At 45.7% G+C, this 26,555-nt stretch overlaps 1 protein-coding gene and 1 long non-coding RNA gene across 2 annotated transcripts in view; one reads left to right on the forward strand and one right to left on the reverse strand.

The window, feature by feature from the left end:
• The first annotated feature begins 11,814 nt into the window (after nucleotides 1-11,814).
• Nucleotides 11,815-26,555, forward strand: part of LOC147917541 (uncharacterized) — a 40,230-nt gene continuing 25,489 nt past the window's right edge. The window contains exon 1 of the long non-coding RNA XR_015550467.1: nucleotides 11,815-11,899. This is a non-coding gene — a long non-coding RNA (uncharacterized LOC147917541). The remainder of the gene's footprint in view (nucleotides 11,900-26,555) is intronic.
• The window catches only part of SLC30A4 (solute carrier family 30 member 4), a 30,050-nt gene continuing 25,527 nt past the window's right edge, over nucleotides 22,033-26,555 (reverse strand). Inside the window, exon 7 of the mRNA XM_004421530.3 lies at nucleotides 22,033-26,505. Coding sequence (XP_004421587.1) covers nucleotides 26,351-26,505 — 155 coding nt within the window. The 3' untranslated portion in view covers nucleotides 22,033-26,350. The remainder of the gene's footprint in view (nucleotides 26,506-26,555) is intronic.

Raw genomic sequence — 26,555 nt, forward strand, 5'->3', positions numbered from 1 at the left:
TTAAAATTATTTTTTGAATCGAGGTACAGTTAATATATAATAAAGTGAACAGGTCTTAATTGTTCAATTAGAAATGTTAAGATAATTATATGCACCCATGAAACCATTATGCAAAACAAGCTACTGAACATTTCTATCACCCCAGAAAGTTCTCTTGTGGCGCCATTTACTTTTTAAAATAAAAACCACTGAATTATACACTTAAAAAAGGTGAATTTTATGGTATGTTCCACATTTACTTGCTGTCTCACCTCAAGAAATAACAGAGGCTGGCATAATTATTTTCCACCATATGCAGTAATCCCTCCCTCCACCATATATTTCATTTGATTTGCTTTTTTTCCAAAAACACAAAATTGAAAGTTGCTAAAGATTGTAAAAAACACTGACGAGACCAATGGGGCCAGGGCTTGTGGTTTAGTCTGTCCTTGTTGTGACAACAAATAGGCTTCCCTGGGCTCTGGCGTGGAGAGACCTGGGCGCGGAGTCCGGACACTGGGTTGACCTAGTGTCTAAGTGATGCAAATATGACGACCCACAGAGGAAGGGCCCAGTCAGGGTTACCATAGCAACAAGCCTATCCTCTCCAGGGCAGGGCTGTAACCAAGTGAGGCAGGAGAAGTTACAGTTGACTCCACAGCTCGATTAGTATATGCTTCACCAACTCCTCTACCACTGGTATATGTCAGGGCTCGCCCAGAGAGCAAGGAACCTCCATGTCACCGAACCAAATCCTTCCAAACCACACTAGAAATCTGGCTAATTCTTTCAGTAGATCAGTGGTTCTCAAACTTTAGCTGTGCATCAAAATCTCCTGGAAGCCATGTTAAAACATGGATTGCTGGCCCAAAACCTACAATTTCTGCTTCAGTGGTTCTGGGGTGGGACCCAAGTATTTGGTTCCCAGGTGAGGTTGATGCTGCTGGCCCGGGGACCACACTTTGAGAGTTACTGTGCTATAGCTTTCTGCTCCTTATAACATTTGGTGGTTAGTGGAGAATTCTTGCCCAGTCAGTAATGTTCTAGACTGGTCCTGAGCCATCAGTGGAACTCTTGCTGTCTGGAGAGCAGGGTCAAGCCAGGCGTGGAAGACTCAAGGGTGGGAATGCCTCTCCCAGCCAGGCTGCCCTGACTGCCCATTCAGTCACACAGATCCCGGCACCGTAACCTGAGGAGCGTGTATTTATCAGGCATGTGGGTAGGTGCATACCCATTTGTGAACATCTTCATTTCTCTGTAGAGATGACATTACTGACCACCCATGTCAGGACAGATGGTGGTGGTTCTGCTGATGACAATCAAATCTTACATTAATTCAGCTTCACAGTTGACACAGTGGGCCGGGAGCAAGCAGACAGGTCAGCACCCAACTCCAGGCTCTGGCAGTCAAGACCTGGGGAACGAGGGCAAGTTTCCTAACTTCTCAGAAGCTTGCTTTGCAAAGGGGATTTGTCTCAGCGGTAAACCTGTGAGAGAGGTTAATAGTTAGAAACGTTTCACTGAGATATTTCATTCCTGTATTATTTCCTCATTGCCCTTCTTCCCTCCACTTTAAGCCAGGAACATTCCTTGCCTCAGGGTGAGGACTGAGATGCAAGAACAGTCCTACCCCAGGTGCAGCTGGTGGACTGGCAGCATCAGCACTCCCTGGGAGTGATGCAGATCCTGGGGCCACACCCCGACCTACTGGGTCTGAATCTCTGGGGGAGGCCCGGGATGCTGTGCTTTAACACATAACCTCTTCAGGTTATCATGCACGGCTAACGTTCGAGAAGCTCTGGTCTAGAACAAAGAAGTTTCAACATAGAGGCTCCAAAATCTATAGCTGAGACTATAGCCTGAAAGCCAGTATGCGTGTGTGTGCAGGATGTTGGGAGAGAAAGGGTTTTTCTTTGGAGGACAAAGCTTGGGAAACTGAGCACGGAGTTTATGTTCCAAGCCATGGAGTCAGGAAAAATTCGTGATGATGTAGTAGCCATCTCTACATCCAAAAGGGAGAACAGTTTGATCAGTGGGAAGGAGAGAGGATCGGAAGGGGATGAGATTAGCTCTTAGAGGACCTGCAGTGTTTTCAGTCCCCTTCTCAACGACCCCACGAGGCCTTGGCTTGAAAAATCTGTCTCAGGAGCTTGAAGTGAGAGACAGACAAGAGTTAGAGGCTCATACCTGAGGAGAAAAGTCAGGGCTAAGAGGCCGTCATAGGGCCACTTGCACCCCAAGTTACTGAGGAAGTAGAGATGGAAAGAAGCCAGTCAGGAGAGAGCAAGGAGAACTGAGCAGAAAGCCGGAAAGAAGCCCAAGTGAGGGAGACAGCGCGTGTCCACTGCCAGGAGGATTGTTGTTGTGAACTAAGAGCCCTGAGAAGGGATGAGGGCAGCTCAGAGGCAAAGCCTCAGAGGGAACAGTCACCATCCATCTCCTGGTTGTTGATAAGACAGTTTGGTCTGTGTGCCTCCTCCGGCTGGTCCGAGGGTCCCACCTCCAGGCCTGTCCTTGACCTTGCCCTGATCTGACCCTGGGGAAGGTTATGTCTCGGGTTGTCCCCTGTAGATCTTTGGCTACAGAGGAACAGGCACTGGGGAGGACATCCCCTCAGGGTCCCACGGCTGAGGGAGAGGCAGAGGTGTCTGGGCTGCAGTATCCTGCAGTGTTGGGCAATCTGGGTGTGTCCCCAGGGTTCCTGGAGCATTGGCTCATTCTCTCCCTTGCTCACTGCTTACTGGAAACAACCTCAGACACCCAGGATGAGTTCAGTTTCAGTTTCATGCTTTGCATGAAAAGACAAAAATTCTCTTTCCTCTTGACTAGAACACTTATACCTAAAAGCTTGAGCGTGGCATTGAGGACTGGGCAGCTGGGAGATCCAGGTTTTCCTCTTGCTCTGTGGGACCTTGGGGGAAACCACTCAAGCAGCCACCGTGCGTCGGGCACCTTACTGAAAAAACTCTGGAACATGGTCCATAATGGACGGGTTGGTGGGTGGCTCGATGTGCAAACTTCTTCCTCAAAGAAGCCTTCCCTGCCCCTCAGGCAGGCCCTCTTACTGTACTTCGTAGTCCTGTGGCCCTTTCCTTTAGTAACTTTATCACAGCTGTCATTTTATGTGCATTTAGGAAATGAATTAATTCCTTCCCCGACAAAACTGGAGCTCCACAAGGAGCTATTTTTTGCTCTCCATTGGATCACTAGCAGCTGGCATGTGCCTGGCGAATCGTAGGTACTCATCACATATATTTGTGAATAAATGAATACTTAAAAACCTTGAGATTCAGTATGCTGGAGATCAATTATGGCATGAGTCTTGGCAAAAAGATTCGTCACTTGGTTTAATCATTCAGAAAACATTTAAGGATTATCTGCCACATGCCATGTACTGTACTAGGTAATATGGGGAGGGGCTTATACAAAGGTAAAGAAAACAGGGTCTCTGCCCTTAAAAGTAAGTACAAGCTGGAGGTGAGACCCACCCTCCACTGTGGACACTCTAGGGTCTTACCCCATTGTCCTCCCTGTGAAGGAAGCTGTTTCCCACGTGGTCACGGTGGGGTGAAGCCACAGGGCACGTCCTCGCCTCTAAGATTAGAAGAACGGACGTGGCCACCCTAAGTGATGGCTCTTCATGGCCAGACGGTCCGTGAACCATCTAGTCTTAGGACTTGAGAGGCAGGAAGTTTTGTCATTGGGAGATCTAGGGTGAACAAGTCCGTTCACCCTGGACGCCCAGACACCCCCAGACTGAGGGACTGCGTGATCCGGGAGAAGCTGCAAGCTCTCTGCATCTGGAAAGCTGGGCAGGGATGTCACCTGCCTCGAGCACTGTGGTGAGGATTCGATGAAATGATGCTCACAACACCTCTGTGAGGAACAGGGGGCTCAGGGCACCCAGCTAATGAGGGCAGTATTCTGTGTACCCCACATATGTTATGTCATGCTGCCAAATGGTCCCACTAGACCCTGGGCTCTCTGGCCTCCTGAGAGGGCTCTGGGGCAAGGTCATGCTCCCCAGTAGGCAAGGGAGTTGAGGTCACTGTCTGCTTTCGATACTTGTCCCTGAGTCACTGCCTGGGCCTGAGAGGAGGAAACCCAGCCTTGCTGGCTACAGCCATGCAGCCTCCACTGGCTCTGGGGATTCTCACTGACCCTCCGAGCCTGCGAGTGCATGGAGTCTGGCATCTGCCGAGGGCAGCAGTCGGATGGTGGAGCCAGGACCCCTCTTCCCACTCTGCTGCCTCTTCCCTATGGAGCCTGCCTACTGGGATCTGTGGAGTGTGTGGTGTTTTGTCCAGTCTCTTCCCGCCTAGCGGTGTCAGGTCTGCAGCTCACAGCCTGCCCACCCAGGGTTCTCACATCAGCTGTCTCCACTGTGACCCACAGATCTTGGCTCTGTCATACTGAAAGCTGGGTGGCATCCTGGAGAACCCGCACCTTCTTGCATGGAAACCACGGAATTTCCCCAATAAGGTTCTTTGGCAACTCGAAGGCCACAGGAAATCCACAGCTGGTGAGACACCAAGAAAATGTGAGGGAGGAAGTGCCAGCCCTGCCCTCACAGTCTGGGGCCCCTCCCAAGGGGACAGGAAAGCTCCACATCTACCCAAACAGGACCTGAAACAGGGAGCGTCTGGGCTGCAGGTGGGTCACACCTTACACACTTGACCCCAGGCTCCCCCATTTACAGCTGGGGTACTCAGCCCCGGCTGCACATGAGAGCCCCTTGTGCCCAGGCTGCACCATCTGAATCTCTGGGGTGGGACCAGGTGGGCGTCAGTGCTTTTGAAAGCTCTCCAGGTGTTTGCAGTGTGCAGACAAGGTTGAGGGCCAATAATTAAGAAAATAAAATACTTATGCCAGATCTTTCTGTCTGAGCCTGTGCAGAGTGGGGGCAGCCTGGGTTCAAATCCTGCCTCCATTACTTACTAGTTGAGCTGTCGCAAGTCTTTCCATTTCTGGAAACCTCAGTATCCTCATCTGTAAAGTGAGAAGAATAGTAAAGAGCCTACCTTGTAGGGCCGATTAAATGCGATAATCTGCTTCTGACGGCAGCGGTCGGTCAGTGCTAGCCATTTCTTTATAACTCGGACGCTTCTCTGCCTTGTCTGTACCTCCAACACGTGGACTCCTGTGTCCACTCCAGCTCTGCACTCCCAGTTCGTCGTCTATCCAGTGCTTTTCACATAGCGGCACTCGAGAATTGTTTGTTGAATAAAGGAGTTGGAAGTAATCCTTGTGTAACGTTAAGACTTGCTTCCTAGTTTAGCTCTGCAATAAATCCAGAGTCCATGTATTGATTTTGTTTAGCAATTTATTCCTTTATTGAGTGTCTACGATGTGCTGGGCTCTAAGAATTTGAAGATAAAGACACTGCTGCTGTCACTGAGGAGTTGAGGGTCTAGTGGGGACACAGATCCATGACCTTGTATTTTCTTTATTGTGCTATAAAATTGGCACGGAAGCTCTGCAGGCAAGCCGAGGAGGAAGGGGAGGAGGGGGAGGAGGAGGAGGGGAGGGGGAAACATCTGCACAGAGGATGGGAGATGACCTTTGAGCTGGGTCTTAAAGAGAAGGCGCTTGTGGTTAAGTGCACGCTCCACTACTGGCGGTCCGGGTTTGGATCCCCAGGGCACACCGACGCACAGCTTCTCCGGCCATGCTGAGGCCGCGTCCCACATACAGCAACTAGAAGGATGTGCAGCTATGACATACAACTATCTACTGGGGCTTTGGGGAAAAAAAAGGAGGAGGATTGGCAATAGATGTTAGCACAGAGCCAGTCTTCCTCAGCAAAAAGAGGAGGATTAGCACGGATGTTAGCTCAGGGCTGATCTTCCTCACAAAAAAAAAAAAGAAAAAAGAGAAGGTGCTTGCCACATGGAGAAGCAGGGAAGGGCATTAGAGGCAGATCCCTCTACCTACAAAGCACCTACGAAGCCAGAGAGGCCCAGGGGTGTGGTGCAGTCCGAGGACGGTGTGACATGGCAGGAAAGAGCGTGGGCTCCAGAGTGGTGGGAGATGAGGCTGGACAGGCAGGTTGAATGGGAGAGACTCGAGGGCTGGGCTAAGAGGCTGGGGCTTTGACCTGTCAGGCAGGGAGAGCCCAGTCGTGTTTGTGAGCCAGGAAGGTAAATAGAGCACACCTGTGCTTGGTTTCCTTTAAGGCCCTCCTAGGAGCCACTCCTTACCAAGTGAGTCCTGACTCGGAGGCACTGTGCGGTCCCTTCTCCTGGTCCCTGCCTGGGAGAGGCCTATCAGCTTGGGTCAAGCTTTGCCCCTACTTCTGGGTCAGAAGGGCAGATGGACAAGAGTGGGTGTGGAGGAGGGTGTAGGTGGGGGTGGCGATGATTTCCACGAGTTTCATTTGTTGGAGGCATATCTTTCCAGTTCAAACCAGCTGGTAGAGTTGGGGCGGCCTACCCAAAACAGGCGGGCAGCAGGGCTCAGCAGAAAGGCCCCCAGGCTGGAGGAGCTCAGGTGACTGCCTTTCCTGTTTGTTTGTTTAAAGCACGACTCCGCCCTTACCTGCTGGCCAGGCTGTGGTACCTTGGGTATTTAATTCCCTCCCAGGCCCTCAGATTCGTCAGCCGTAAAATGAGGGGGGTGGACCAGGTGACCCTCCAGCTCCATGACTCCCAGGAAGGAGGAAGCTCAGGGGAGCTTGTGGGGTTTTGTGGATAAGCTGCTGAGGGTGGGGACTCCCAGACAGAACAATGCCTCTTCTAGAGGGGACAGGAGGCTTTCCAGAGTGGGTGGGTGACGAGGCTGCCTCCCCACCCAACCGCTGCTGCTCCTAGACCTGCTCAGCCACAAGGCCTGGGCGGATACGTGGACTTGGGGAGGCGGACGAGCTGAGTTCCTCCTCAGACCCAGCAGAGGGGAGCCCCGACGTCCAGTGAGGCTGCCTTAGGATGCAGCTAGGGTCCAGCTGCTCCAGCCCCCTTGGGGGTTCCCCTCTTTTCCCAGCTGCCCCTCTCTCTCCCCAGCAATGTACAGCCCACAGGAGCTAAGTCCGGGGGCAGATACCGGGCTCCAGGGGGCAAGGTGGCGGGTGGCAGTGGGAGGTCAGCCGGGGCTTCTGGGCCAAGAGCCTGGACGAAAGACGGCAGCCCCCGCAAAGATGGCAGCGCAGCTGGGGGCACCTCACCTCGGCAGCCACGCCACACGGGCCCCGGGGCCTCCGGGAGACCACACACTCCTAGTCACAGTCACCAGAAAGGCCTCGGGTTCACAAGCATCCTGCTTTAGGAATATTTCTCTGTACCTTTATTAGCACTCAGCTCCAGACTTTTCTGAATATGTGAAATCGACGTAAATAATTTTATAACTAGTTTTTTAAAAATGCAAATACTGGGCCGGCCCCGTGGCTTGGTGGTTAAGTGAGCGTGCTCCGCTGCTGGCGACCCGGGTTCGGATCCCGGGCGCGCACCGACGCACTGCTTCTCCGGCCATGCTGAGGCCACGTCCCACATACAGCAACTAGAAGGATGTGCAACTATGACATACAACTATCTACTGGGGCTTTGGGGGGAAAAATAAATAAATAAAATCTTTAAAAAAAAAAAAAAAATGCAAATACTCAGGGGCCGGCCGGGTGGCGCAAGCGGTTAAGTGCGCGCGCTCCGCTGCGGTGGCCTGGGGTTCGCTGGTTTGGATCCCGGGCGCGCACCGACGCACTGCTTGGCAAGCCATGCTGTGGCGGCGTCCCATATAAAGTGGAGGAAGATGGGCACAGATGTTAGCCTAGGGCCGTCTTCCTCAGCAAAAAAAAAAAAAGAGGAGGATTGGCGGATGTTAGCACAGGGCTGATCTCCTCACAAAAAAAAAAAAAAAAAAATGCAAATACTCACACGTGGATTAAGAGGACCCAGTAAACACTGAGGATTTACGGTGCCAGCCCTGTGCTGGGCCTGGAGGACAAGGCCTGGACTCTGCGTTCTCATGGGGTGACAGCAGGATCCGTGGACCCACTAGGAGGTTCAGGGAAGATCCCAGCGGAGGGAACCTTGGTCTGATACCTGCAGGGCCACAGAGATTTGGCCAGCTGAAGGAGAGGGCATCTCAGGACCCAGAGCGGCCCAGGCAGGGGAGAAGGCCGGCTGAGCGCAGAGCTGACTGTGGTCAGAGCAGGGAGCTGACGAGGAAAGGTTCCTTCTGCAGTCTTCACAGTTATGATCAACTATCTGTACACGCGTCTGTTTACTGTCTACGTCCCCTGCTAGACCACAGCCCCAGGAGAGGGAATGGTGTGCGTTATGTTCTCTGTGGGGTTTCGGTATCCAGCACAATACCTACCACGTAGTAAGTGTTCAGTTAAATTGGTGCTAAGTGGACAAATAAATGAGAAATAATGCTAGTGTTAATGTGGGTTAGACCAGAAAGGGCTGGGAAGCCATGCTAACAAGTTTGGACATTATCCTGAGGGCAACAGGGAGCCACTGGAGTTTTTAAATAGGGGAAGGACTCGCTCAGCTTTGTGCTCTAGGAATCCCTTTTTGGCTTCGGTCTGGAGTAATGGCTGCAGACAGAGTCCAGGTGGCAAAGGGTGGTGACCTGAAACTCAAGCCGTGGCTGTGCGACGAGGGGACGGCACAGATTTGAGGGTTTGAGACGTGCTCCAGGGGCCTGTGGAGTGACTGGGTGGAAGGAGTGAGGGGGACTGAAGTGGCAGGGAGGGCAGCCAGCCTCCTAGGTTTGGCAGGTTTACCACCAAGGTCCCATAGGACTGTGTGCACATCCATCGTTGTCCTGACCTTGGGGCATTGTTACGGTTTATTCTCTCTTTGTGTGACTCTGCCCTAAGTAGGCGTGAGCCCTGGAGGCCCAGGCCGGGCCCTGGTCGCCCTTGCATCCCTCGTGCCCAGCACAGAGCCCTGCATGTGGTATCTGCTCAGTAGGTGTTTGATGGATGAAATTGTGACTGAAAGTTGTACGTACAACTTTAAGGGTGGGTGATATTATCATTTAATAACTGCAGTGTCACAGGCATCTTGCACAGCATGGGGCACACGAAAGAAAAAGTCATTTAAATTTGGGAAGCAGTGGTCAGAGGCCGGGGAGGCGGGGTGGAGGAGGGGGAAGGATGTGGGGAGGAGACAGAGGGGGCTTCCCTGAGCTGTGAGAGTCACTGGACAAAGGAGGCCTTCTAGGTTTGCAGCTGGTGCTTGATGCTGCCTCTCCCTGGGATGAGAGCCTGTGGGAGTGGCAGGTCTGGAGGACTAGGTGATGAGTTTGGAAATCCAGCTTGAGATAGAAATTGGAGTGTCTCCAGAGATAGAAGGTTCTGGAAGCCTTAGGTGTGAGTGAGAAGACACAGGGCGAATGTATGGCAGGATGTGGAGAGGAGGGCTGGGGTGCCCCGGAGAAAAGAACTTTTAAGGAGGGGGCAGAGGAGGGAGTCAGGGAGGATGGAGAAGCACCAGGAGCTCCTTCCTCAGGACTGGGAGTCCCAGGAGTTCCTCTCTGTTCCCACCACCCTCCCCATTATTATCCCACTGTTATAGGTGGGGAGAGGCACCATCTCTGCAGAGCCTTCACTGAACCCCAACTCCACAGGGTTCAGCTTCTGCATATCCTTGGCTCCCCTCCCTTTTGTGGTCACAAGAATGCAACATTCTGTGATTTCCCCTGTGGCTGCACAGGCCGGCCTCCTGGACGCCTACACTGTCTCCTCACCTCAGTACTGATTTCCTTTCTATTATGCTTGTTGCCCTCCACACCCTCGGCTTTTCTCCCCGGAATTCCTCCAGATGGCCCTGCCCACCCGAGAGTGAGCCAGGCTCTCGGGCTGTGCCCTAGGGGGAGTCCAGGGTGTTTCCAGTTTCCTCCCACTTCCTCCCCGCTTCCCCTTCCCTCTCCTCCATCTGGTCCGGCTCAGAAGAGGTCCAGAGCTGGCAGCAGCGGGTGGAAAACCCAGGGCTGGTGGTCCTCCCAGCCACTGCACACCCAGGTTCTTCGAGTTGTGGGTGAGGTGCCGTGGCATGCCAGCAAACGTGTAACGATAGACGCTCAGGGCAAAAAGCCCTGATGGGCGGCACTTATTGATTTTTGTGGTGTGAATATCCCCACCGTGACCAATTCGAGCTACCAACAATGATGTCACCGAACGCAGGGTTGGGAAGCGATGTGCAATAGCACACTATCATATATTCCCGCTGTACAGACACAGGCGTAGATAGCGTCAAGAGCATATATAATTACAAAACGTAGTAAACTAATTAGGAAGTGATGAGTTTCGAGTATTTCTTGCTTTTTAAAATATAACTTCTTTTCTTGTAAGGTTTTATAATTTAATTTTTAAAATAATGGCTGTTTAACAACTGGTTTGCAAAATTCCTGAAAAGTTAACCATTAGCTCTTGCAAGCAGTATGAGCTAGCTCCAGCAAACCGCTGATTGCCACCTGGGCCAGGAGAAAAGGGGGAGACTCTAAACCCCAAAGTTTAGGGGACACTGTTTACACTGGTTTATACTCTGGCCTGGCAGCCTCTCCCCGCCCCGGCCGTGGGCACTGTCAGTCAGGGTGGCAGGTGATGGGCAGCAAGCCTCAGCATCCCCATTTATAGTCAGACTCTCCTCCTCCTAAAGGAAAAGGAGCAGAGCCTGGCCCTGGGCACCCCCTCCCACCAGGCAGACATGCGTTTTCCTGGCCTGGAACTGTGTGCCCTGTGCCTGCCCTGGTCCCAGCCTCTGCACACCTACCCTGGCAGCCCCCAGAGCCAGGAAGTTTGAGTGGTGCAATATTCTTCGCCTTTGAAGGTGTGAAATCCGATAAGGGTTGGAACTTCTACATTGCTCAGAAAGCAGGCTTGCTCAGTCATCCCCAGTGAAGAAAACAAAAGAGAACAAGCCGCTTTCTGAGCCTCTCTTTATTCGCATGGGCTGCCAGGCGGGTCGTGCTGGGTCTGAACAGACATGGGACAGAAGAGAATGAAAAGCACCAATGAGTTCATTCAACACAATCTCAATGTGCCAGTCTTTGTGCTAGGTCTTGGGGACAAGAGAGGTGGTGACCCACAGTGGTAAAAACCTTGTCTTGGCTACCCCAGGAAATGAGTAGAATCTCTGGCTTGATGTTGCAGTGTTCCTGCTGAGGGCCATTGTGAAGGGTGGAGAAAAGGGGTCACCTTCTTACCACCTGGGCCCTGGTTTATGTCTTTCCCTCAACTTTCCTTTTCTCTTGCTCATAATCACAGCTGATCACAAGCCAACCCATCACACCAGGCCCCTCACAGCTCCCTATCTGAGTTGCTGCCTCTGCTCTTAGGGCTTCCATGTTCTCTCTTGGGGTTTTCCTTTGAGTGTGGGGTTTATGTGCCCTGATTTCCAAGCTCAGGAAGGCTAGGACCTTGTCACTCATTCATTCATATATTCATTCAGTGGGGAGGGGGTTGGGAAGGACCAAGAAGGATGGAAAGTCTGTCCAAGACTGAGTAGGGGGCCAGCTCAGGGGAACATCCACCCCGAGCAGGGGCAGAAGGAGAGGCAGAGGGAGGCAGGCTGCTCCTCACCCGGGAGGCGTCGGAATTCAAACATTTTCACTTATGAACACCACTTCCATCACAGCTAGTGGGTCTGGTTTCCCACTAGGTTTCCAAGGCCCACCAAGTCAGTTTTAAGCAATCACAAAATATGATTAATGAAAACAAAATCATAAAGAGGAATAAGGGAGAGGAGGTGGAAAAATACCCATAACCCCCTGAGCAAACCCCTGCTCTGCTCTCCTCGTAGACCCTGTGCTAGAGGGTACCTGCCTTTTGTAAACAGTGAAATGGTGTCCAAATGCCATGCATGGTAGTTATGCTCTTTTCTCATCTGCCTGCAGGTTACTCCCAGAGGGTATTGCCAAGGACACCTCTTGGTGCCCCGCCCGCCTCAGGGCAGCCTCACCCCGGCTTTCTTGCCTTGCGGTAAGGACATTTTTATTCCTTTATTCTGAGCAAAAAAGACTAATGTGTTGTTCCCACCAAGAAACCCAGTTCTAGCTGTATTCCATCTAGCTGCATAATGGTTTAAAGTGTGATTTCTCACTCTTGAACGTTGCTTACTTGTAAAATATTGTGGGAGATTGAGCTGAAATTCAGGCACTGCTCGTGGAAGGCTCAGGCGCAAGGCTTGGGTGCCATCTACTGGTCACTTCTGAGTATGACAAAATTGAACTTGCCCTGAGCCTCCTGTTTCTACCGGTGAAAATGATTTAAAAATTAAAAGTGGAAAAGGTGTGTGCAACAACACGTGTAACTAACAAAGAGTTTGTGTCAGAATCTATAAAGAACTCTTAGAAGTTAATATAAAAAATAGAAAAATGAGCAAGAAGCTTAAAGGGGCACTTCGTAAAAGAGGCTATCCAATGGACAATGAATTTATGAAAGACGGTCAACTTTTCTATTCTTAGAGACTCTTGGGGGAGGAAGAGAGGTGGAGGAAGGCCCAGGTACAGTGGAAGCCTGAATACTCTAAAAAAACACAAAACACAAAACACAACTCCCAGGTAATTTAGATTTCATCCACTAGGGAGAGTACTTTCACTTCACTGTAATTTGCATCAGGGAAACAAAAATTAGAACCACAACGAGGTACCACCACATATCCTCCAGAATGGTTAAAATTAAAAGACTGACAGTTCTAAGTTGGCAAAAATGTGGGGTAACTGGTACTCTCATACACTGCCGGTGGGAATGCAAACTGATACAACTTTGAAAAATTGTTCAGCATTGTCTAAAATAAGTTGAACCTAGACATACGCTATAACATAGCAACCTGACTCCTTGGTATATACCCGTGCGTGTGCACGTGTACACTACAAGGCATACAGAATTGTTTATAACAGCATTATTGGTAATAGCCAAGAACTGGAAACAATTCAAATGTCCATGAAAAATAGGCTGGATAAATAAATTGTAGTATGTTAATGCAATGGGATACTAACGGCAAAATTAAAAAACAAACCAACCAACCAGCAAACAAAAAAACTGGAACTTTACACACAGCAACATCACAGATGAATTTTACAGACATAATGTTGAGCAAAGGAAGTTAGGCATAAAATAACACATACTATGTGATAGGAATTATGTGAAGGTCAAAACCAGGCAAAACATTTTACCGTGTTAGATGTCGGATTAATAGTGATCTTAGGCGTGGGGGATGGAGGCAGAGGTTGGGACCTGGCATGAGAAGGTCTTCTGGGGCTGGTGGTGGTATATTTCTTGAGCTGGGTGGTTCTATGGGTGTGTTCACTTTGTGATAATTTATCTTTGATTTGAGTACTTAAAAAAATACATGTAACACTTCAGTTAGAAAGTTAAAAAATAAAAAAGTTAAAGGTGGAAGTGTAGAGTAGGATTCCTAACCAAGAGAATATAGGCCTGAGGGTGGAAAGAAGATACCAGAAACTCGGGAAAGGAGAAAAGCAGATGCAGGCTGTAAAATATCTCTGGGAAATTCAGACTCTCCCCACTAGGGGGTCTGTCCCCCTCTCTTCACCCTGAGAGTTCTTGCCCTATGTAAATATTTGTTTCAACTTTTTTTCCCTCTTGAATTATTTCCATGGGGAAAATTTCCACGAGTGGAATAATTTGGTGCAAGGGGACAGCTATTTTAATGCCCTGTTTTACAAACTTGCCAGAGTGCCTTCCAGAAAGACTGTACCAATTTCAGCAACCCAAAATGCCCATTTCCTCAAAGTCTTCCAATAGCAGATTTTTAAAACAAGGTATTAAGAGCTTGTTGGTTTAACATTTGCAGAACAGTGCAGAAGTGGACTAATTTAAATTTCTTTAAATATTAGTGAAACTAAACTTTTTTTTTTTTTTTTTTTTGTGAGGAGATCAGCCCTGTGCTAACATCTGCCAATCCTCCTCTTTTTTTTTTTTTGCTGAGGAAGACTGGCCCTGGGCTAACATCCGTGCCCATCTTCCTCCACTTTATATGGGACACCGCCACAGCATGGCCTGACAAGCGGTGCGTTGGCGCGTGCCCGGGAGCCGAACCGGCGAACCCCGGGCAGTCGCAGTGGAGCGCGCACACTTAACCGCTTGTGCCACCGGGCCAGCCCCGAAACTAAACATTTTAAAAGGCTTGACAATAATTTCCTCTTCTACGCACTGCCTGGTCAACGTGTTCTTTGCCTATTATAGTGTCCAATGAGGAGTCTTTTTCTCTTTATGGGTCTATATTTGATCTTTATTCACAATATATATTTTGAATGTTCCTTTCTGTTTCTTATTCTACATTTTTTTCTATTACCCCAATTGTAATACATATATTCCTTCATAAATTGGGACAAATATGTATTTCTTCTAAGCAGTGTTTCCCACACCGATTACCTCTTATTTTTGTTGGCTGTTAACACATTTTCTGAAGTGGTTCCATGGTCAAATAAATTTGGAACACAATGAATTAGACAAAACTAAACGGCTTCCTCTATTATAGTACTTCTCAGAACATAAATATGGCAACTTATTCATTGAATAAAATATTCATTGAGCAGCTACATGATGCACTGTGGGGGCTGGGAAAACAGCAGTGACCCAAGAGGCAAATGTAGGTTGTGTGTGTTTCCAGCAGGACATAGTAGACAGATTTTTTTTCCGATGTATTTGAGCAAAACTCTTTTCTATACATCACCTATTAATCTTTTACACTGTTCCACGAAATATCCTGATCTAGAATTTTTTGCAGCACGACGTGAAAGCCTAGAATCAACTGTCATTTTTCCTAACCAATTCATCCACATTCCTTAGCAAAACTTATTAATTATGAGTCCTCTTTGTGTGGTTTCGTCATCCTACGTTCGTTGAATGTAATTTTTTCTTTCATTATGGGATTTCTGGCATAGTTGTTTTGTTTCATTGGTTTATATTTCTGAGCTGTGTATTTATAAGTGAACTGAATCCAAAAAGGGACAAGAACCTTCAGGTTCTCCACCTTTCACTGTTACTAAGATGAAGTAGTGCCCTTGAGCCTCAGTTTCCCTAGGCACCTGCCAGCAAGAGGCAGAAGCATGGAGGCAAGAGCAGAGGGTAGAAAGTCTCCAGAAACACCAAGCCTCCAGGACCCAACCGACCGCCAGGAGGGCTGGCCCTAGTTGGAGAAGGAGTATTTGGGGGTTGGAGAGGGCGAGGAGTGGAGGGAAACTGGTAGTTATTGAGTATTTACCGTGTGCACATTCTACCGTGGGTCACACTCAGCAGCGCACTGTGCAAAGCTGGAAGCTGAGGTAAAGCGAGCCCGGAGGCGTCCAGACTGAGCCAGCGCATGTGACACAGCGGCTGTGCGGCCCTGCCCTCCCAGCGGTGTCCACCAGCCTAGTTTGTGGACTGTCTCTCTTTCCTCCTCTCCTGTGATTCTTTTGCTTATAATTAGTTGCTCTCATAGTTCAGATTAGCAGAAAAGCAAAGGCTCTGTCTCTCAAACCTTGGGACCCTCTGGGTGCAGAAGCACACCCATCAGAGGAGGAGGTGTGAGCTGTGTTGTGGGTTCTCCCTTCTTGGCTTTTCTTTCTGGTGGCCGTGAAGATGGCCACAGTGGCAACCGTGGAGGCAGATGGCTCCACCTCCATTCAAAACAGCTGGGACTTGATGGAAGCAGTCCCACTCCTATGCCTGCTTCCCCAGGAACTTTCTCTGGGGGTGAAGCCAGGGGTGTATGAGCTCTCCCGGGCTGAACAGGGGGCAGGGGAAGGAAGGACAGGGCTCCGGAGGACCATTTAAGGAGCAGGAGGAGGCGAGGAAGCCAGAGGAAGCTCAGACAGGTGAGAGGAGAACTGGAGAGACTGGGTGAGTTTCTTAACTGCTCTCTGCCTTAGTTTACTCATCTGTAAAACTGGGGTAATAATAACTCCAAGGGCTGTTTGGTAGGATTCCCAAATACCTGAAAAGCCTTTAGAACAGCTAATATCTGAAAATAAAAAATGAATATGTCTCTACCTGAAATGGATAAGAAAAAATAAATACCTGAAAAGCTTTCAGAACAGAGCCCAGCATGTGCAGTGCTGAACATTCAATCCATGTTTGTTATTGTAATTGTTGTTATTACTCTACAGACAGCCAGACTGAGGCCCAGCAAAGCAGAGTAACTTGTCCAATAAGACACAGCCAGCAAAGCTGGGATCAGAACCAGTTCTTGTGCCTCTTAATCCAGTGCACTTGCGTCTACTTGGTTACATGCTTTAACACAGTGAGATTACTGATTTAAAATCCATTAATACCTTGAAAGTATTGGTACCGAGCAATGGGCTTGCTCTGCTCGCCATGATCTGAGCCAATTAATCACAACGAGTTAGGGATCGAGAAGGGAGGTTTTAGTTCGATTAGCCGCATATCAGGAAGATGGCAGACTAATATCTCAAAAAACCCATCTTCAAGGATTACAGAATCTTGAGGCAGTTATATAGGGAAAATGGGCAGTAAGGAGAGGGTACAGGGATGTTGGTCTCCAGGCATGACGGGCTCCAGGCATCACGTTGTTCCATTCTTCTGTCAACTGTGATGGATACCTTGTAGGTGTATTTCCCACCTGTGGTCAGCCTGTTCCTGGAGAGAAACTCATAGAACAAAGTTTTAATTTATCAAGCTATCAAGGAGTACATACGTAAGCAGAGGCCATAAATCAGGAGGGCATGTAAATGTTTTAGAGTATGTGCAGAGCAGTGAGTAGTCACACAGAGGAGGGGCTGGGGCCATTTAGTGTAACAGGATGGCCTCACTTATGCTTACAGTATTGTGAGCTGTTCCCCAATTTCAAGCTGAAAATAGTCACTTTATTAATTCATCTTTTAAAAAAGAAAGTGTCTTGGATATAAACAAACAAGCTGTCATCAGCAAGCCTAGAGTTGACAGGACCCAGCTCAGTGCTACCACTGGGCTCCGAGAAAGCGATTATCAGGCTCTATAAGTGATAACAACTGCTGGCTGTTAACACCAATTTAGTTGCAATTAATTGCATAATTGTCTGGGGTATTTCAGAACAGGTCTAATTTCTGTTGTAATCTTAAAGAGTTAAGAAAACCACCATAAATACTTGCATAGCTGTAGTATAATTACACAGACTCGAAGTATAAAAAACCAATTCTTTGTAATGGGGGGATGGCTAATCTGGAACATTTTTACAGAAGAGCAGTTTTATGATAGGGCTTCAGTTACATTATAGGAAAGAGCTTAGAGCATTGACAGTGGGGATTCTTAGGGCTCCTTAAAAAATTTTTTTCTGTGCATAAATAGATATTTAATGAATGTATAGTTTCCAGCCATGGGAACGTTCACACAGCCTTCCTGTGTCTCTAACACTAGAGATTCAAGAGAAGATCTAGGTCCCACCCCAGGGGCTTATGGGTACTCACACAGTGGGTGGCTCTCCACGGGGACCAGATGAGGGAGGTGAGCACAAAGGAGGGTGCCCAATTCACAGAGGGAGGGCGAGGAAGGCTTCTTGGAGGAGATGATGACTGAGGAGAGTCTTTAAGGGTGAGGTGGGTTGTGTGAGGTAAAGAAGTTGGGGAAAAGATCTTCCAGATAAAGAAGGGGACAAAGGAGGAGAGGATAAGAAAGTTTGTCTTCTTCTGGGAGCTGCAAGACTGGCAATGCTTAATTAGTCAAAATAATAATAATAGTGCATTTGTGAAGAAATTAACTTGTAATAATAATGATAGCTGACATTTGAGTTTTGTGTGTTCTCAGCACTTTCAATATATAGCTCATTTAATCCTTATAAAAGTCACCTTAGGGAGGGACAATTATTATCTGCATTTTGCAGATGGAGAAACTGAGGCACAGAGCAGTTCAGTAACTCTCTCCCAGATCTCACTGTAAGGGAGGGAGAGCCGGGATGGAAACCTAGGCAGGCTGCTCCAAGTCTGTGCCTCTGCGTGAGCTCACCCTGAAAGCATCTATTTGGTTTGGAACTACCTAGTAACTAACCCAGATATCAGCTAGATCTGACCCACTCCCAATCAAGATGAGATCAGCTCTAACCCATAATTCCATGACTTGTGGTAAGTTCAATGCCTTCCTGGAAATTTCTATGAATTACCGGAAGCTTGTGCTTTTGTATCATTTCCCATGGGTTCACATTCTCTCTGCAGCATTTCTGAGCCGTTTCTTTGTCTCCATCCTGGCTTGGTGATGGCCCAGTGGTGGGCACAGCCCCTTCTCCTTGCTTTAGCTTCCCTTCTCTCCCCATAAACCATGCACGCCTTGATGTGAGATTTGGGAGACTGCTGTGACCAGTAGGTGCCACGGTATGTTGACTGTAGCATGGAAAGGCCCCTTCCCCCACAAACAAGACCAGGGGTGGACAGGGAAGTGCACTGTCCTGGCTGCAAAGCAGTGACTGGCTACAGAGGGAAGGCTAGGAGGAGTCCAGCCCCTGTGGCTTGGATCTGACTCTTCTCAGTCACGGCTGTGAGGGCTGAGGAATGAAGGGAGGAAGGGCTAGTGAGGGGACCATGCAAAGACCTGATTTAGTGCCATTCTGGTGCCTCAAAAAACAAGAACTCAACTAAGAAACAGGGTAAACTTTTGGCTAGTTTTTTGCTAAGCATGCATGTAGTTACATAAAGTTGAGTGCTCCTAAACTGTTATACTTCCATAACTTTTATACACCCATTATCTAATACTTGGCTGTGATTTTAATTTCATTAGTCTACCTTGCATCCCTTTTGTATTACATGATTACTAGTTATATTTAAGAGTTATCTGTAACCTTCTATTCCTGCATTTACAACTCTACCTATCTAACTTTGGGCAAGTCACTCAACTTTTCCTGATCTCAGTTTCTTCATTTGCAAAATGAAGATTATAATCTTCTTCTAGGTACCATCATGAGGATTAAATAATACAGATAAAGGGCACAGCACAGTGTCTGAAATGCAGTAAGTGCTCAATAAATGTTAGCAGTTATTACTTCCCCTGTTAACTAAAGGTTGACTGTGGTTTGGTATGGCTGATACACAGGAGGTAGGTTGGTGCAGGTGGAGAGGATGGAGAGGTGGATGGTGAAGTAAGCAGTCACCAGATCAGAAGGATTTTGTATGTCATTGCCAAGAGGATGGACTTTATCCCACAGGCCAGTTTCTCAAGCCATCCCTAATGGGAGTGTGATCTCCTGTCTGTAGGGATGAGGGTGTGGCCCAAGATGCTCTCCAAAGACATAATAATATTGTTTCATTTCCTGTTTTGTTTTGGTTCTTTTTTTGGTGAGGAAAATTAGCTCTGAGCTAACATCTGTTGTCAATCCTCCTCTTTTTGCTGAGGAAGATTGGCCCTGGGCTAACATCTGTGCCCATCTTCCTCTACTTTATGTGGGATGCCTGCCACAGCATGGCTTGATAAGTGCTATGCAGGTCCATGCCCAGGATCTGAACCTGAGAACCCCGGGCCACCGAAGCAGAGCGTGCGAACTTAACCACTACGCCACAGGGCTGGTCCCCATTTCCTGTTTGATTTTAAAAATACATAAGAGTTTTGTGCTCTATGCCATAACGTGTTCAGTGGCAGGGAGGTGGCCTTCAAAGAGCAATTCTTGGTTGAATGATTATCAAATGGATGGCATCTGGAAGTAGTCTCAGTCCACTTTGGAAAAAACCATTTCCAACCAATGGAACCAACTTTTTGAGATGTCCCAATTTCAATATCATGATGTGATGGTATTTCAATTATCAATATCATGGTTCTAAAACCAAATATATATGAATGGTTAAAACACTGTAAGTGCTATAACACTTTGAGGGGTTTTAAAAATATCCTGGACTTTGGAAAACATTCTTACACAAAAAAGAAAGGAGAGGATAGAATAGGCTTGCATTATGATAATGTGAAACTCAGTCAAGCTGTAACTGGTTAAGAGCCTTTTGGAACAAGGATCTGCCCTATAGCCTTCACGGGTGAGTATGATAGATTAATTTATGGAAGTCCAGGAAACTCTCATCTTCACCCCAGTTCTTCATGCCTTGCTTGACTGAGGCCCAACATTCACTGTAACCACTGTTCAGGGGCAAATATCCCTGATTACATTGCAACGTAAATGAAAGAACTGAAAGGAAGTGAGGGAAAGATGATCGAGGAGCGTGGGGTCAGATCGTCAATCCTAGGAAAGTCAAGAGGTGGTCTGTCTTGCTCTGGGGTTGGCCTTGCTTTCACGAGGTCTCTAAAAACTTCCTATTAAAAAAAAAGCCTCCTGTCTTACCAAGAAATAGGTCAATATATTTTGGAGAAAAACCAACCCAAACACATTTTTTCCATAGTGTCAGCATTTTGTTAAAGTGAATGAAAGTGTTAAAAAAGGAAAAAAACAAAAAACCCACAAACCAATATGCAGAAATTGGCAAGTGAAACAGTGACAATAGGAATTTGCAAGTCAAACCAGAACAAGTTTTTGAAAAATCCAGGACAGGAGACATGGAAGCTATTTGGTAACTTCCAAAGTACAATCTTTGTGTTTATTGGGTGATACCCACAGGCCAAACTTCAGTTCATGTTCTGTAAGTCACATGCGAGCCTTAAACTAGAATGCTGCTTGAAAATGATGAGATCTTGGTGATAGTTCACTGAGGCTGGATTTTTAAACCTCCTAATCTTGAACACATGATTATGTAGAGATGATATTTAGTCATAAGTCTTCATACTTCCTATCCGTGCTTAGTCTATTTTATAGCTTACAGCAATCACAACAGATCATAGTTGGAATTGAATTATAGTCCAAAAATGTTATTCTGCTAATATATTAAATAAACCTGAAAGTTTCACATAAGCAGGAGCTTGTAAGGCTGTTACCCCAAATTAGAATTTGTTTTAGCATCTGACATGGACCATTAAGCTCATTCAAGGGAATGAGCTTAATGTTGAAAAGTATTCTTGAATGACCCTGCTGACCCTGGCGTTCCGGGTAGAAAATTGCTTTGCTAGTGAACGTTGGATAGAGCATATGGCACATAGGTAATATGTGAAATCTTGCTACTCTTTTCCTGTATTTCTGCCCCAAACTCCAAGGGGGATAAAGAAAAGAAAACAGGTAAAGGGAGGAAAGAACTTTTGGACACTCAGGTAGCCCTCAGACTGAGCAGTCACAGAAACTTCCAGGTGGCTCTAGAAGGGTTTGCTGTGTCCATATGTGCTGTTATAACCTTAAAATGGTACAACAGGGTATACCAGGAGGCGGCAAACTTTCCCTATAAAGGGACAGATAGATAGTAAATATTTTATATTTGTCACAGCTATGCAACTCTGCCACTGCCGCATGAAAACAGCCATAGAGAATAAATACATGATGGAATGGGTGTGGCTGTGTCCAAGAAACACTTTATTTACGGACACTGAAATTTAAAGTGCACATCATGAAATATCATCATTATTCTGATTTCTTTTAACCATTTAAAAATGTCAAAACCACCCTCGGCTCTTTGGGTCACATAGAACAGGCTGCAGGCTCCATTTGGCCCATGAAGGGTAGTTTGCTGACCCCTGGTCTATACTGTTGGAGAGTCACCAGGTCATCATTCTGACTTCATGATAGTCCTCACCAATCTTGCTTTCACAGGGCCTGCTTCTCTCCTTTCTGCCACTGTTGCTGGGGCTGTACAGACATTAAAAGTAACTGATATAGGGGCTGGCCCTGTGTCCTAGTGGTTAAGTACAGTGTGCTCTGCTTTGGCGGCCTGGGGTCAGTTCCTAGGTGCAGACTACACCACTCGTCAGCAGCCATGCTGTGGTGGCAACCCACATACAAAACAGAGGAAGACTCGCACAGATGTTAGCTCAGGGCGAATCTTCCTCAAGCCAAAAAAAAAAAAAAAAGTAACTGATATAAAAAGATAAAAGTTCTTTTAATGCCTCTTTTTATCCTATCTGGAAGATTTTTTTTAGGTTTATTTCTTAAGCATCTAAGAGGACATTACAGTCTGAGATTATAAAACTAGATAGGTTATAATCTATTTTCCAATGCTTTTAAGGAGATTATGTTCTAAGGCCTACTACTATTACTTAATTTAAAAAATCCAGAAATTTAATTTAAGGGACTGCACATTCTCATTTTTTAATAAACCACATGGCAAAACAATACTTTATTTAATAAATGTATAGGAAATTACAATTTGAAAATTGCAAATACGTACATATACATATACTATGATCTTAAATTACATGGACAAACCCCAGCTTCAAAATCTTTCTAAAATCAATCATATGCAAAATACCTGGTTTCTGAAGGGGCATATGGAAAAGTATATACAATTTCTTAAACTGTGATATGGCTTACTTAATAACATCTATTTATTTAGAGAAGCATAAGCTTTCCAAATATACAGTAGTTTCCAGGTGCAAAGCTGACATACTGGCACATTTCAATTTTGTGTTAGTTATTTCAGAATATACTTAATTGCAGTATTTAAATTGACACTGTCATAGATTTAACTGGGAAAGTCTCCATAAATGTTTTCCAATCTTACCAAAAATCAAAATGTTTCTTGGTCCTCACAATGATTAGAAGAACAGGTTAAACCCTTGGTAAGCGAGAATTCATGACAGGCTGTCCCGAATGCACTCACACAGTTCAATACTGAGGAACTCCCACAACAATTTCTTCTTTCCAATTTGCATGCTCCTTCAACATCACGAACAATATCCCAGGCTGGTGATCTGTAAAACACATCTGAAGCCCTGTCTGGCAGGATGCACATGACAATCTGTAGTTAGGCTTTGCAAATGCCATTTTGGTTCGAGAGATATTAAGCTTCATCACTTATCTGGAGATCAGACTTGCCTCCCCTCGACACAGCATACAGCGAGGCGTCACTACTCATGTGACTGATACCCACCTGGCTCAGGAGCTGAGCTTGGGTCAAAGACACACGGAACCAAATGAACTAACCTTATATCTAGGAACACATTATGTAACTTTAAATTTACTCTATGTAAGGCAGAGGCAACAGCAAAATTCCCTAAAACCTTATTCCAAAGGGGCTCAAATTCTGTAAGAACACCTTATTTGTTATGGTGAACCTATTAATATAAATGTATAAAAAGAATATAAATTTAGCTAATTGTGCTTGTTTCAGAAGTGAATGATTATCTCTTCTAAAGTAGAGGGAGTGGTTGTTTGAGGAAACAAAACCCAGAGCCTTACTAGCAATGAGCTTCACTTGTGGTTGCATAGTAGTCTGTTTCTACTACATTTATTCTCTCAAGTTCAGTGTGCAGAGAAATCTGGATAGGGAACAATCAGCTGTTAAAAAAAGGTTCTTCCCCGCCTAGAAACACATTTATAAGTGGTCTTTGTCTCTGAAAGACACAAACGTGTCTTTCTTCACATTAATGTGAGGCTTTTCCTCACATTAAAATGAAAGGGAAGCTCATGTATCTGATTTGCCTATGTCTATTCTGGGAAAAGTCTACTACAGACAAACACGGCCAGTGAGGACGCCTGGGTTCAAGAGACGGAAACAGAACACAGAGACTCCCAAGAGCAGGACACTTAGTTTTAGAAAATGGAAATGAATCATCCAAAGTTGAAGAGGAAACAGTAAATAAGGAATCTAGTGATCTGGCAAACAATACCAATGGGAGCTGCAAGTCGTGAAGATCTGGGCTCATGTGACACAAGGCGCAGCTAATGGCACTGTATGCAGGAATTCGGTTGCTTCTAGTTCTGCATTTCAAAGCCCTCTGAAATATGCCTTATTGAACTACATCCCCCACATTATATTTCTAAGGCAGCATGGTCATTAATGAAACAATAGATCTTTTCCTAAAATAAATCAAAAGGCTGCATCTGGCCAGAACTGTGAAACACAGGTTTATATATACAAGTAACTGATTATTTGCAAACGGTAATTAAGATACATTGCACTGAAGAACTGCCCATTTGTTATGCTGTGACCTGTTTTCCCGGTGCAAAATGAACAATGCTAGGTGTTTATCCAAACTCAGCCACGGCTCTCCACAGGACAATGGGGAGCTCGTTCTCTGAGAGCTGGGCGAGGAGCCTAACTCGTGGCTGTAGCTCAGCGGAAGCTGTGCGGCCCCTGGTCATATCTGCTACGTTCACGTCCTTCGCTGTGGCTTTTGTCAAGTTACAAAAAGTTAAATCTGTCAATTCTCAAATCACACAGACCCAGTGAAGTACAAGTACAAAATCTGTAGTTCTTGCTACAAAAAAACAAAGCACAGGAAACTTCATGTATACTTCTCATTTTAAGCAGAATATGATAATTAAGATTTACAAAAGTTTTCAGTATTTCTGCATTTTACAAAAGGATCCTTTTCAATCCTCGAATGGATTTTAGACTGTTTTATCAAATAACTTTCCAAGGAAGAGGTCAATATGAAAAGTCAGATATACCTGTTTAAGATAAAGTTTACAAGAAACAAGCTCAGTAGATACCGGGAACTGCAAATATGGGAAAATTCATTAGCATATAATGCATATTCTTGTTCTTCCTCTTGCTAGGTACCCAAAGTCCATAAATGCCCAGATGTCCACTGAAGTCCCTCTCATTTATTCTTACTTGCCTTCTATATTTAAGAATATTTTGATTTAAACAGTTTATATGCTCCTGAAATTTTTGAAAAATTCAAATCATTGTTTTAAGTAGATTCACAATAAGAATCCCATGAAGTAAAAATTTCAATTCAAAAAACACTTACTGGATTTTATTAGATACCATTAACCCTCATCAACCCTTTTATTGGATACCATGAACTCGTAACAATCGTTTAGGTAAATCCAGGTTTTATCTTAGGTTTACTTACAGTGAGGAACTTGGCAGAAAGATGAAAATGTGTTTCCTATTCTTCATTTATATTATAAGTCATCTGCATGCCTATATAAAATTTCAATTCACAACTTGTCTGGTATGTTGTTACTCTGCTCTGATTCTCTGAGGAACCCAAGAACCATATCCATTCTTGGTATAAGAAACTGTCTCTGTTGAAAATGGACTCCAAATGTCCATAAAGATAATCTCAAAACGAACAGTTGCAAAATGAAACATGAAGATTCACAGTTGCCTCTTTAACACAACTCTTACCAATTAGGTTGCCTTCGGTTTGGAAACTTTTTGCTTAGCCTTCCTACCACACAGATGTAATGTCCATCCCTATTCCAGCACTTTACACACACACACGCACAAAGTCAAAAACTCTTGAAATTGTTGTTTTCTCAGAGGAGTATCTTCCCTCAATCCCTGTGAGCATTTCTGCTATGGTATTATTGGAAAACCTCAAAATGATATCTTAAGAGTTTCTGGAGCCCATGGAGAATCCCTAACCCAAATCATCAAACAGAAATTCTCTCCGGAGGAATGTGGTCAACCTACACGTCAGAGGTGAGTATTACAAACTGAACCTTAGCCCTCCAGAGCTTTACCCTGAAAGGGCACACAGATTAACTGGTACAAAGGCAGGAAGCAAGTCCCAAGCAAACTTTCTGTACAAAACGTAAGGCAGTTCTTAGAAGGACAGAGGATCACTGTTTACACTTTGCAGTCTCTTGTTGTTCTTAAGCAGAGATAATTCCAAGAGCAATGATAGTGATTTCAGGAAGACTTAAATTTGAAAGTCCACACCCCATCCTCGCTTCTATATTTCGTTTTAAATTATCATATAGTAATTTGAGTTTAAGATTAATTTCTGCCATTCAGAATAATATTGAAAATATTTCCTAAATAATTTAATGACAGTGACCATAATATGTAAAGATTTGGTTCTGGTAAGATTACAAATAACCAAAAATGCTAACTTTGAGATTCAAAACCCTGTAACATCTGGAAAAAGTTGTTAATAAAGTATTAACTCTAACATTAAGACTTATTTTTGAAATAAAACATTTCCAAACACTTAGGAATACATGCTTATTCCACTCTCTGGATAATTACTAGTACTTTCTGAAATCTGTTGAGAAATATTTTCTGTAAAAAAAGAGAGCTGGGTGTCAAATTCCAGAAGCTGGGTGTCAAGATTACATAATAAAAAAATTCAGTTTTCCAGCACTGGCTTGATATAAAATGGTCTTTTAAGTAAAAAGGATTTTTAAATGCAAATACTGAATTCTTGATGCCTCCTTTAAGATCTGCACTCTGTCATAATTAATGAAGTATGGTCTTGGATTGTCTTCCATGAGGTATCTGTAGAGTCATGTCTCATTCTGTAAACAGTGTTTTGGAAACATCTTCATCTAAAAATCATGGTGAAGTCTCATTTTACCATCAAAGAGAAACCAGCACTGTCAGGCTGGAGTGACTTTTTAAGAGACCAGTGCTTGATACGGACACAGCTGTCAGGGATTCCATTTTCTCATTAGGTGTGCATTTATTGCTCTCAGGTCTGTGACTGCAGGAGAAATAAGGTAGTAGTCCCCCAAACATCAAATTAGGTGCTGGAACTCTGACAGTTTGCACAAGTTCTGTCCACTTCTTGCCTGTAACTCTGAAGCTGAATGGTACATTTATACATGCCAAATGTGTGCAATAATAAATGCTTTGCTTTGGACTGTACTTCCTCCCATTTAGATGAACTTCCAGGAACTGCAATGTCAAGAAAATAGCATTACTATTCATTGCACGTGGTTACATGT

This window comes from Ceratotherium simum, chromosome 3 (assembly GCF_057802395.1).
Source record: "Ceratotherium simum simum isolate JZ-2026a chromosome 3, ASM5780239v1, whole genome shotgun sequence".
NCBI classification, from domain to species: domain Eukaryota; kingdom Metazoa; phylum Chordata; class Mammalia; order Perissodactyla; family Rhinocerotidae; genus Ceratotherium; species Ceratotherium simum.